At 42.2% G+C, this 12,332-nt stretch overlaps 1 protein-coding gene across 19 annotated transcripts in view; it reads right to left on the reverse strand.

Annotated features, from left to right (window-relative positions):
* Positions 1–12,332, reverse strand: part of Synrg (synergin gamma) — a 76,457-nt gene that overhangs the window by 59,244 nt on the left and 4,881 nt on the right. For 10 of the 19 annotated variants that reach the window (XM_076936138.1, XM_076936133.1, XM_076936137.1 and 7 more), the window contains exons 2-5: positions 9,624–9,664; positions 4,505–4,626; positions 2,853–2,983; positions 152–257 (exon numbers count right to left, since the gene is read on the reverse strand). In XM_076936138.1, the coding sequence (XP_076792253.1) occupies positions 152–257; positions 2,853–2,983; positions 4,505–4,626; positions 9,624–9,664 (400 nt within the window). The remainder of the gene's footprint in view (positions 1–151; positions 258–2,852; positions 2,984–4,504; positions 4,627–9,623; positions 9,665–12,332) is intronic. The other 9 variants (XM_076936132.1, XM_034505911.2, XM_034505912.2 and 6 more) reach the window with 1 other exon arrangement.

A 12,332-nucleotide genomic window follows, 5' to 3' on the forward strand; every position in this document is an offset into this window, starting at 1 on the left:
ATCTATCTGTAGAGAAAAAGAAAAACAATTCCCTTTAGGACTTAGGCAAACCATGATGTAAAGAAATCCACCACAGTGCAGCTTGGGCTGACTGAGTGAGGAGGCATGCGCAGGGCAAGTGAGCCCTGGGAGGACACAGTGGGTGCATCACCTTGGGCTTCACGCTGCTGAGAAGTCTGAGCTTTTGTTTTTGCTCTTCAAACTGACGTCTTTTTCTTTCTTCTTCTAAGAGCTTCTGTTGCTGTTCAAATCGTTTTCTGAAGGGAAAACAATTACATCAACATTCAGCCTCAAGGAGTTATGCTACATTCTGATTTATACTGTCAGCTTCAGCAATACCAACCTGCATTTCTAGAATTATAATCTTCACTCCTAATTATATGTAATTCTCTTATGACAATCTGTTTCTTCTGTAAACTAGCTCTAAAATACTGTAAACGAATCTACAGAATGATTTACTTAATTTACATTCATTCTTTTATTCCTTACCTAATTAGCAAGGCAAAGAAAGTATCCTTTTTGGGGGTTGGTGTGGAACTGGGTATGAAACCTGAGGCCTCTGCATGCCATACATCATCCAAGTGTAAAGAGGGAAACCCACCTCTAGGTGGAGACAAAGGTTCCTTTGTCTCCTTCCTTAAGGATTAACCCAACAAGGCAAGGCCAGGAACCTTGGCTATGGGGACCACCCCAGGAAGGTTGGTTCACTTTAAGAAAGAGTTCTCCAATTGGTCATCTAAGACCAAGTGGTCAGCTCTGAATTTATATACATACAGGTAAAACTAAATGGACTGAGTAGGTTGTACATAAGAGCCCATGAATTTGAGATCGAGCAAGGGGTGGGGGAGGTGTACACAGGAAGAAAGAGAAGGGTGTGCTGTGTGTCATTACATTTAACTTAAAAATATTTTTAAAATCATCAGTTAAAAAAAGATGCCATTCCCATGGTGGTTTGAATAGCTATGGCCTCGTAGAGCCATGTGTTTTGATGCTTGGTCCATAAAGAATGATACTATTACGTGGCCTTGATGGAGGAGGTGTGCCACTGTGGAAGCAGGCTTGGAGGGCTCCTAGGCTCAAGCCACACCCAGAGTGGCACACAGTCTCCTGTTCCTTTCAGATCAAGGTGCACAACTCCCTGCCCCTTCTCTAACACCATGTCTGCCTGGATGCTGCCATGCTCCCTGCCATGACAGTAATGGGCTAAAGCTCTGAAACCGTAAGCCAGCTCCAATTCAATGTTTTTCTTTATAACAGTTGCTGCGGTCATGGAGTTTTAAATCCTAACTAAGATAATGCTTTTCCTTCCCAGAATCCCCTCCTCCTGGTGCAGTCCCTTCAAGGTGCCCACCTTTCTGAGGCCTGACTCAGAAAAATGTCATTTTTTTTCCTTCTCTTCTGTCTTTTTCTTCTAGCCAGAGCTAAGCTCCCTAACACTCTGGGCTTCCTCCGTGTTCCTAAAGTTCCCTTGCCCTGCTTTGTGGCTGCCTGCCACTATGTGACTGACCTCTGAGCTGGCTCATCCTCTCCATTCTTCCTGCTCCAGGCAGTGTGAGAATGACAGCTTGCCTGCTCGAGAGTTTTTCTTTTAAACTCTAATACACTGTAAGCTTTTGTTTGGTCCTTAAAATTTCCTTTGTGTCCACTTCTTATCAGAATGGCTAAGAACCCCAAGAGGGGACCCCAACTCCCCAGGTACCATATGGTGGTTCTGCTGGGACCCCACAAGGTCTCCAATATTATTTCTTTCTTGCTTTTCAATTCTTTAATTAGCAGAAAACATGAATCCCTTCCTGCACTCCGAGATGGTACCACCAGCAGCAGAGGAAACAATCTTTTTGTTTGTTTGTTTGTTTTGTTTTTCGAGACAGGGTTTCTCTGTGTAGCCCTGGCTGTCCTGGAACTCACTCTGTAGACCAGGCTGGCCTCGAACTCAGAAATCCACCTGCCTCTGCCTCCCATGTACTGGGATTAAAGGCATGCACCACCACTGCCCAGCGTCAGAGGAAACAATTTTGATGCGCTGAGCAGTCACAAAAACCAGGGAGGCAGATAAACATAAAACCATGCTTTGTTCTGCATACAAGAAAGTAATCTGCAGGCTGGACGTAGCTCTGTGGTAAAGCCCTTGCCTAGCAGTTAGTATGGTACCATCAAACAGCAGCAGCAACACCAATCAATGTAGGAAGCTGGATCTAGAGACAAAAACCTACAATCCCAGCATCTGAGAGAGCTGGGCACAAAGACTGCAAATTCATGGCCACATGGGTCTTTTTTGTTACTGATTCCAGAAATCAAAACTAACAAACAAAAAGATAAAAACCAACCAAACATACAGGAAATCTCTTTGGGAAGGAAGACAGTGTCTCTCTCCAGGAGCAAAAGCCATGCTCTGAGGAGCAGGAAGGGGTCTGGGGGACAACCAGCTTTATTGCTGTCTTTGTAACCTGGGTTGACAAACTGTTTCATTTCTATAGTTCTCCCCTTCCTCAGAGAGAAAACAAGAGGTTTGAATCAAAAGACCTGTAAGGGCCCTTTTGGAACCAACATATTTTGGTTTTTTTGTTTGTTTGTTTTGTTTTGTTGTCTATTGTCCTACCTGGCCTTAAACTCACACCTCTCTCACCTCAGCCTTGGGAGAGGTCTGCTTACAGGTAAGTGCCACACTATTCGATTGGCTCTAAACTAGTATTCAAAGGATCCTGCCTCAAAATCAAACAACAAACAAACCTATTTTCAAAGTGTCCTTAAGACAATGTATTTCCTTCGGTTTTATATTACAGAATACTTGACAATCTATAGAGTAGCTGCTACAGTGTAATCCTGACCCCTGGGCCCTGTGAGTCTCTTACTGTTGCTCTTCCGCAAACTGCTTCTGCATGTCTGGAGTATACTGTGGGCCTGCAGGACGCATGCCCAGGAAAGGTGGCTGACCCAGGAAAGGCACACCCGCTGCTGGCATTGGCCCCATTGGTATTCCTGCCTAGAAGAAACAGGCAACATATTAAATAACACATGGGTTTTCTTTTAATTATTGAAAAAGCAACTTGCAAAATTACATCATAGTATTTTTATTATTAAGATATATGATATTTTCTAGTGAAGTATTTTAAAAAAAGTGAGCTGAACAGTCCTTTAGAGTCAGAGGACACCATTTGTATAAGCTCTTTTAGGCTGTGTGTAGAAACATGTAGTTATACTCTTGTGTGTTCAGGTATGCTTTGTGTTTTCCCAGCATCAGTGAAAACCCTGGCATATGGCAGTCATCCCACAGGTGATGCTGAACTTAATTCCCAGTATTTATAAGATAATGAATATTCTGGAGTGGTGAGATGGTTCATTGGTTATGAGTACTTGTTGCTCTTGCAGAAGAACTGGATTTGATTCCCAGCACCCATATGGTATCTTGTAACCACCTGTAACTCCAGTTCTAGGGATTGGAAGGCCTCTTCTGCCCTCAGCAGCCTCCAGGAACACATGAGATACATAAATATAAAGGCAGGCAAAACATTCATACACATAAAATAAATAAAATCCAACAAAAGATAAATATTTTGATGTTCATATCACAGCCATAATAACCTAAACTTTTACAGAAATAGCAGATCTAATCAATAGCAGTTTATATATCAATACAATAATATACCCTTAACTGAAGCATCCAGAAATAAAAACTCTTTAGCACAATATCCACTCACAAACTCTTTAGACCTAGAGTAACAAAATAGCATTTTCTCCTGAAATTCCTTCAATCTGCTGTGTCACTCTTTATAATTTTGAATTCCCTATCAAGATTTTTCTACTTCAGCTTTTATTTCTTAGATCATAAAAAAAAATATAGTTCCAGAAAGAAAGAACACATAGCTCTACCGTCTACTCTGCTAATTCCAATAACTAACATTCATTTTGTTTAGAATAGTTACTGTGGTGGTTTCAATGAGAATGGCACCCATAGGCCCCCATAGGCTCATAGATTTGAATGCTTGGTCCTCAGTTGGTGAAACTATCTGGAAAGGATTAGGAGGTGTGTCATGAGGCAGGCTTTGATGCTTCAAATCCCAGCACCATTTCCAGCTAGCTCTTTTTCTTTGCCTCCCACTTGTGGATAAGGATGTTACCTGTCAGCTTCTGCTGCAGTGCCTGCCCGCCTGCCTCCCTGCTGCCATGTTCCCCACCACAATGGTCATGGAATTGCCCTCTGAAATTGTAAGCACCTAAGAAGCTCTTTCTTTTATAATTTCTTCATCATAGTGTTTTATCACAGCAATAGAAAAGTGACGAAGGTAGTTCCCTAGCATGTGTGAGTCTTTGAGTCTGAACTGTATACAGCATACATCTACTGTTTGGGAGGCCAAGGCAAAGAGGGTCCTGTGAACCCAGATATAAGAAAACTCCATTAAAAATGCAAACTATTGCTAAAGACAACATCAAGACATAGCTCTTGACATGCAGATGCCCAGAAACAAGCAATAACTTCATAAACTACCAACTAAGAAGCAAGTACCTGCATTGCAATGGGTCCTTGGGACATCTGAGAGCTGTAGTTCATTCCCATCATTCCTTGCATATTGGGCTGCATGACAGAGACCATAGGAAATCCTTGCTGTTGCATTGGAATCAGGCCTGCTGGAAAACACCAAGGCTTTATTAAAGTCAACATGTTTGAAGGTTTGTTTCCTTGAAATTGGAACATACAGAGGACTTGCTAGCTCAAAAACTGCATATTACAATGGAAAGAGCACAAGGTCCTGACAAGACGGGCATGAATGAGAATTCCATCATCTACTTAGCTATGCAATCCTGGGTAAGCTGTAGAATTTCATTTGTTAAATAAAAATAATAGTGGTTCTGCAGAACTTGAATGTGGGTATGAAATGAAGAGCATGACCTACATACAGTACTCAGTCTTCACCATGGGCCCAGCCGTTTCTGCCCCACTGGTGTTCGTAAGCTTGTATCATTTCTTCTCATGCTGACCTTGTACAGTTACCAGGATACTGTGGTGATGACAGCATGTAACTCCCAGCCTTGTTCTTTTCAAGAGAAAATCTTATGTGACTGAAGGGCTAGCCTGACAGACCCTCCTGCCTCCATCTCCCAAAGTTGCAACTACAGATGTGTGCACCACTCCTGGGCTCCCAAGGCTAGTTGTTAGCTTCTTGTTTTCTTGGAGCACTTGTGCTGGGAGAGGCACTGCTGCAACCCAGGAACAGCAGATCTTTCCACTCCATAAAACATTCTGATGACTGCAGTTCTGCCTGACAGCTTTACTACCCCTCACAAGATGCTCTGGGCCAGAACCTCCAGCAAAGCCATGCTCAAATTCCTGACTCACAGGCACATAAAAAATAACAAAATGCTTATTTTGTAAAGTTTTGGGGTCACCTGCTATATAACAGTAGATAATAACACTTAAGATCATGAACTCTGGAAGTTAAATGAATGGGTTACTTACTATCTATTGGGTTATTTGCTCGCTCCCTCACTCTGTATGTTTGTATGTGTCTCTGGGATTCTCCACCCTTTCTCTAGAACTCACTATATAGCCAGGCTGGCCTCTAACTTCCAGAGAGCTGGAATTACAGATGTATACCACCACTCCTGGCTTTTCTTAACTTCATTCTGTACCTTCGTTTATCATCTGTAAAACTGTTTAATGCATATTATGTCAAAGTAATGCCATTTTTCTTCCCCATCCTTACATGAACACTTACAGCCATTGCTGTGTGAAGTAAACATAATATGAGGACAGGAAAACCATGGGGGAACATCTCATGTGCATGAGTATCTCCTAAACTTCTCCAATGAAATATTCCCAAGAACAGAGGAACAAATAGCACTTTGGGGGTTAGTAAACGACCAGTGTCTCTTATGACAGGGACAGTTCCATATGCCTTATGCACGGCAGTGAATAAAAACATAGCTTGAGCAGATTGTGTTCTAATTTCAAATTTTACCACACCCTGCAATCTCACTGATCTATCAGGCATGCGCAACCTGTGGGCTGCACGCAGCTGATCTAAGTAATCATCCATGCAGCCCGATATTCAAATCACCAGCTTACTTTTCACCACAAGAACATTATAAAAACTTGATTTGTGGTTCTCAAGTGTGGACGCTAACACAATGCTGCAGGTAATGAGAAGTTTTGCTTCCTGGTTTATTTTTGAGACAGGGCCTTACTGTATAGATTAGGCTGTTCTCAGATCACAGAGGTCTGCCTGTCTCCCTTTGAGTGCTGGCTTCAGAGTATGTACCATCATGCCCAGACCATCTCTTCCACACACACACACACACACACACACACACACACACACACACCCAACAAATACTCAACTGAAAGAAGTACAGAAGCTGTCATGTGGAAACTACCTGAAATTCCAGCACTGGGCAGGCTAGAGCAGGACAGAGGTTAGAGGTGGGAATATACAGTCAGATGTTATTTCAAAAACCAAGCACACACTACACAGTAAAGAGAAAGAACAATACAGCACATCTCTCTTGTTTCATCATTTGCTCTCCATGTTTCTTAATGCCTAATTTCAGAAGCACAAACATTTGAATTGACAGGTAACAGCTGGCAGAGGCAGGCTACCTGTTGACCCATTCAGTGCTTTGTTCAGATTCTCAAGGGTCTACTCCATGGCAGCCAGCATCCTAATAGTACAGCAGTGAACAGACCCAGGGCTTTACCCTATGGAAATCATGCTCTAACTGGAGACAACAAACAATAAAATAAAAAAACCAAAACCCTACAGGTCAAGTCATGGAAAGAGCTGGGGCAAGAGATAAAGCAGAACACTGGGAAGCCAAGAGCTGGGGGACCAGCACTTCTGTGGCATGTTTTTCGAGCAGGCATAAGCACAAGGACTGGAAGGAAGGAAGGAAGGAAGGAAGAAAGGAAGGAAGGAAGGAAGGAAGGAAGAAAGGAAGGAAGGAAGGAAGGAAGGATTGAGCCAGCAACACAGACATCCAAAATAGAGACTCTCAAAGGACACCAAAGATAGAGACTGTGGGGTCTTGTTGGTGACCAGAACAGCCTCAACGCAGCCTGTTCCCCTCTCATCTTTATGTCCTAATGGTCATTCTACTTTTGAATGGGTAATTTAGGTATTTGGTATAACATTTAAAACATAAAAGTATATAAAGTGAAAAGTAAGTTTTCTCTCATCTCTTGATCAAGTACACACCGTACTGTGGGCAACACTGCTATTGTAAATGTTTTTAGAAATGATCTGTGCTTCAAGTCTTCAAATGATGAAAAGTTTACTCTAAAATACTTTTAAAAAACCCTCAAGCTGGACAAGGTGGCACAAGCCTGTGATCCCAGCGCCCTGGAGGGAGAGGCAGCAGGATCAGGAGTTGAAAGTCATCCTCAGCTTCAGAGTGAGTTCCAGAAAAGCCTGGGGCACATGAAATCCTGTCTTAAAAACAAAACAAGAGCTGGTGAGGTGGCTCAGTGGTAAGGGGCTTGCTGCCAAACCTGACAACCCAAGTTCAATACCTAGAATCTTCATGGTGGAAGCAGAGAACCACACACGAGCTATATCCTCTCACCTCCACACACTCACCCACGATGACACTCATACACAGACACAAACTACATCAGTTTTTAAAAAGAAAAATCACTACAAACAGCAATAACAACAAACCCCTCCAAAATGATGGTTAAGAGCACTTGCTGCTCTTGACAGAGGGCCTGGGTTTGATCCCCAGTACCCACATGGTGACTTAAAACCACATGTAACCCCAGTTCCTGGTGATAGGACAATTCTTCTGACCTTCATGGACTCCAACATTCATGTCGTACACAAATACACACTCAGGCGCACACACACACACACACACACACACACACACAAATAAATGTCATTAAAAATCCCATTTAGAAATCAAAGCATCAAGTCCTTGGATCTTTTTTGTTCACTGTCTGTAGTCCATGTGTGGATGTTTGCATCAAAGTGTTAAAACATGTAAAGCAATGAACGACATATGATGGCAAACACAGTTCTGTAAGAACAGAAACCTTAGACCATTTGATGTCAATCTGGGACACCTGAGCACAGCTGGCTTAGGAATTACGCACGCACGCACGCACGCACGCACGCACGCACGCACGCACGAAATGAAAAGAATACAACTGACCCTTGGAAAGTTTGCCTGAAACTCAACCTCTCCTGATGATGGAGACAAAGTCAGAGTGAGCTGCTTCCACCTACTTGGAGTGCCCTTATCTCTCATCTGTGGTGACCCAGGAGTTTCTGTTTCCCCAGTGAGTCTACCATAGCCAACCAGCACTAGGTCTGTGAGAAGGGCCATTTTTCAAAGACAGCTGGGGGCTGAGGCGGGTAGAGCAGGAGGAAGGCAGTGGAACTGAAGAAAGGAGCAAGACAAATGAAAGTAAATTCCTCCCTCAATTTTTGTTTATAGCAGAATGAGACAAAATTTTATCTCCCAACTCCAGTCATCAATACTAAAATTGACACCAGTGAACTCCAGTCCTATAACCAAGAGATGGAGTTTACCCAACAGAGAGATTTCCAGGGATAAAACTGAGACTTAAATCTTTTTTATTCCATCTATCTGTCTGTCTATCTTTATTGAGATAGGGTCTTGCTATGTAGTCTAGGCTGGCTCAGCCTCACAACTCTGCCTCAGCCTCCCAAAGGCTAGGATTACAGGCATACGCCACCATAGCTGGCTGAGGCATAAATATTGTTCTTTCTTGAGACAGAGTCTCACTGTGTAGCCTGGTTGGCAGACCAGCCTTAAACATAAAAATCTGCTTGCCTCTGTTTCCCAAGTCCTGGAATTAAAGGTGTGTATAATCACTGGCTTAAGACTTAGATACTTTTAAATCCGAATATGAGATCTTTTTGTACATCATTATAATAAAACCATGAGATACAGAAAGAAAAATGAACAAGACACTAAAGAGATTCATTTAACCAGTATCTACATGGAATCTATCGTACATGCAGGCAGGGTGCTGGAGACACTGGAGAGGACAAGACACAGCTCTTGCCCTCTGGCATAGAGAAGGCGGAAGAAGACAAGAGAATTGCAGCCTGTTGCAATGCTATCATTTGTTCTTAATATTCTTGCCCTGAAATTTTCCTTCATCTCCGAGGTTAAATAATAACTTACTAATATAAAGAATGAGTAAGTTTGGGAGATGTCAAGAATGTCTAAGCTAAACACTTAAAAAAAATTCTCTATTATTATTGTTATGTTGTTTTTCAAGGCAAGGTTTCTCTGCGTAACTGTCCTGGCTGTCCTGGAATTCGTTTTATAGACCAAGCTGGCCTCCAACTTACTGAGCTCTGCCTGTCTCTGCCTCCCAAGTGCTGGGATTAAAGGCCTGTGCCACAGCCTGTCTTTAAAAGAAATTTTAAGAGAAAGTAACATACAAAGTTAAAACGTACAGGAAATTTTACTTCATTTGGGCAGCAATTTAACTTATCTTTTACTTACCCATTTAATTCTAAGTTAGGAAACAGTGGCAACAGCTTCAGTTTGGGGGCTGAGGATATGGGTTATGGGCAGAGTGCTTGCCTAGCATCTATGAGTCTAGCCCTGGGTGCCACTCCATTACTGACAAAGAGATGTAAGCTTTCACATACCTTGAGGGGGTCTCATTCCACCTGCAACAGGAAACATAAAGCTGAAAGCAGAATACAAATACATCAGTATCTTCATCTGTATAAGACTTCAAACAAAATTCGATTTTTACACAAATGAAAGAGTCAGACAGAGCCTGGCGTCAGTTCAGTAGTACAGCGATGACTTATTAATATATTAAAACATTTGCATGTGTGTTTGCCTGCATGTTTGCCTGTGCATTGCATGCATGCCTGGTACCAATGGAGGCCAGAAGAGGGCATTGGATCCCTTAGAACTAGAGTTTCAAATGCTTGTGAGTTATCATGTGGGTGCTGGGAACTAAATCCAGGTCCTTTGTAAGAGAAGCAAATGTTCTTAACTGCTGAGCCATCTCTCCAGCCCCAGAGTTATTAATATTAATAAAGATTAAATTTCCTTTTTTTTTTTTTTTTTTTTGAGACAGCATTTCTCTGTATAGCCCTGGCTGTCCTGGAACTCACTCTGTAGACCAGGCTGGCCTCGAACTCAGAAATCCACCTGCCTCTGCCTCCCAAGTACTGGGATTAAAGGCGTGCACCACCACTGCCCGGTGTGAAGGGAACTTTTGAAGGGGGATATGTGAGATAGAAAACATAAGGCCCTGACACTAAGTCCTGCCTCTGTCATCTTGTGATCTCCCTGAACTTCAATTTCTCCATCTACGAAATGATGGAGAATTTATGTCTGTTCAGTAAACATTTAATGAGCATCTACTATACAAAAGGACTAAAGCAGCTTACAACCTTGAATACACAGGTGCAGGCAAATCACTGCACCACAGGATAAGTGTGTCAACTGCTTAATCAAGGTCCAAATACTAGGAGCTCAGAAAAGAATGATTAACCTTTAGGTTATTGGAAGTACTGCCAGTGCTCTTAAGCACACAACCATTTGCCATATATAAACACAGACACAGACACACACACACACATATGCACATATCTAATATATAATGTATAATATATATTATATGTAACACATGCTTTATATGTTACATATATGTACTATATGTTATATACATATATTATATAATATATGTATTATATATGTTATATACATATATTATATAGTATAATATATGTATTATATATGTTATATACATATATTATATATTATAATATATATGTAACACATGCTTTATATGTTATATATAAAATGTTAGTTTATGTTATATATATAAAATTTTAGTTTAACAAAAATTAGGTTTAACTAAAATTAACTAAAACATATATAACATATATTGTATATATATTTATTTATAATTTATTTATATATAATATGTTGCACATACACACACACAAATGGGTGTGAAGTGGTATGCCACTGAGGCTTAGATGTGACATCTCTGCTATCAGACATTTTGAGAAGAACAGCATGCTACAAAGTACTTTTTGCGGGGAGGGTACTTTAATGGCAGTATATGGTAAGACTTGAAATAAGAACTGGCCAAGAAAATACCACAATGTTCTTAATGAGTGGTGTAAAAGGAGTGATGAACAAGGCAGGAGGGATGGGAAGGAAGTGGGCAGGAGATATGAAAGGGGAAGACTGGAGAGAACTAGTAGCTGCCAGGATGGGGAAGAGTGGGAACAGAGAGGACACAGAGGAGGACGCTGACTGGATATCTGCAAGGACTGGGCTGCTCTGTGCTGGCTGTGGAAGCCCAGTGCACAGGCCTGGAGAGAAAGGTGCTGGAGATGAGACTTAGAAGAGCAATCCAACAGGCAATTAGAAATGTTACTCAAGCTGGGTATGGCGGTGCATATCTACAGTCCCAGCACTCAGGAGGCAGAGGCAGGCGGATCTTAATGAGATCTTGAAGCCAGCCTGGTTTACATAGTGAGTTCCAGAACAGCCAGGGCTATGTAGAAAGACCTTGTCGGGAGGGAGGGAGGGAGGGAGGGAGGGAGGGAGGGAGGGAAAAAGACCTGGAAAAATCCAGTACTCCAGATAAATCTTTTAAATTAAGGTTAAAAACAACAACAAACTAACCACTGAATGCAAAATATAAGCAAGGCAGTTGGTGCATGCGTGTAGCAAGAGGACACTACAGGCAACCTTGCAGAGTCTCACTCTGCAAGGAGAATGGCTGCTGAGGCAGGGAGCAGCTCAGAACTCAGAACTGAATTCAAAAAAGTAGCTGCCAGTGCCTACTGCTGCAGAAAAGCTTGTCCAGAAGAAGATGAGGGAAAAAAGCCACCACCTTGAGAATGATGGTCTTCCAGTGGGCAGTTTCAGCTAGCAAAGGGAAGATAAACATGGCATCCTTACTGACAGGGAAACTAGAGTTCTGAAGGAACAGGACTAACATGTGAGAGGGAGCTGGTTTGGTGAACTGGTCCTTTCGCTGAGACTGGAAAGGGGACAAATCAAGAAAGGGAGGAAGGATTTTTTTCAATTACGTGTAGGGGTGTTTTGGCTGCATGTACAGCTAACACCACAAGCATGTAGTGCCCATGAAGGCCAAAAGAGGGTGTGAGATCTTACAAGCCAACACATGGGTCTAGGAATCAAACCCAAGACCCCAGCAAGAGCAGCCAGTGTTCTTAGCCACTGCTCCATCTCTTCAGCTCCAGAGAGGAAACCTCCTGGCTGGGAAAGTCTCTTAATTTCAGATTCAAAGATGCTCTTAAGAGGCTTTAGAGTAAGTTAGTAGGCACCAGAAAATGAATGTCAAATTCAGGAAATCT

Source organism: Arvicanthis niloticus, chromosome 6 (genome assembly GCF_011762505.2).
Source record: "Arvicanthis niloticus isolate mArvNil1 chromosome 6, mArvNil1.pat.X, whole genome shotgun sequence".
Classification (NCBI taxonomy): domain Eukaryota; kingdom Metazoa; phylum Chordata; class Mammalia; order Rodentia; family Muridae; genus Arvicanthis; species Arvicanthis niloticus.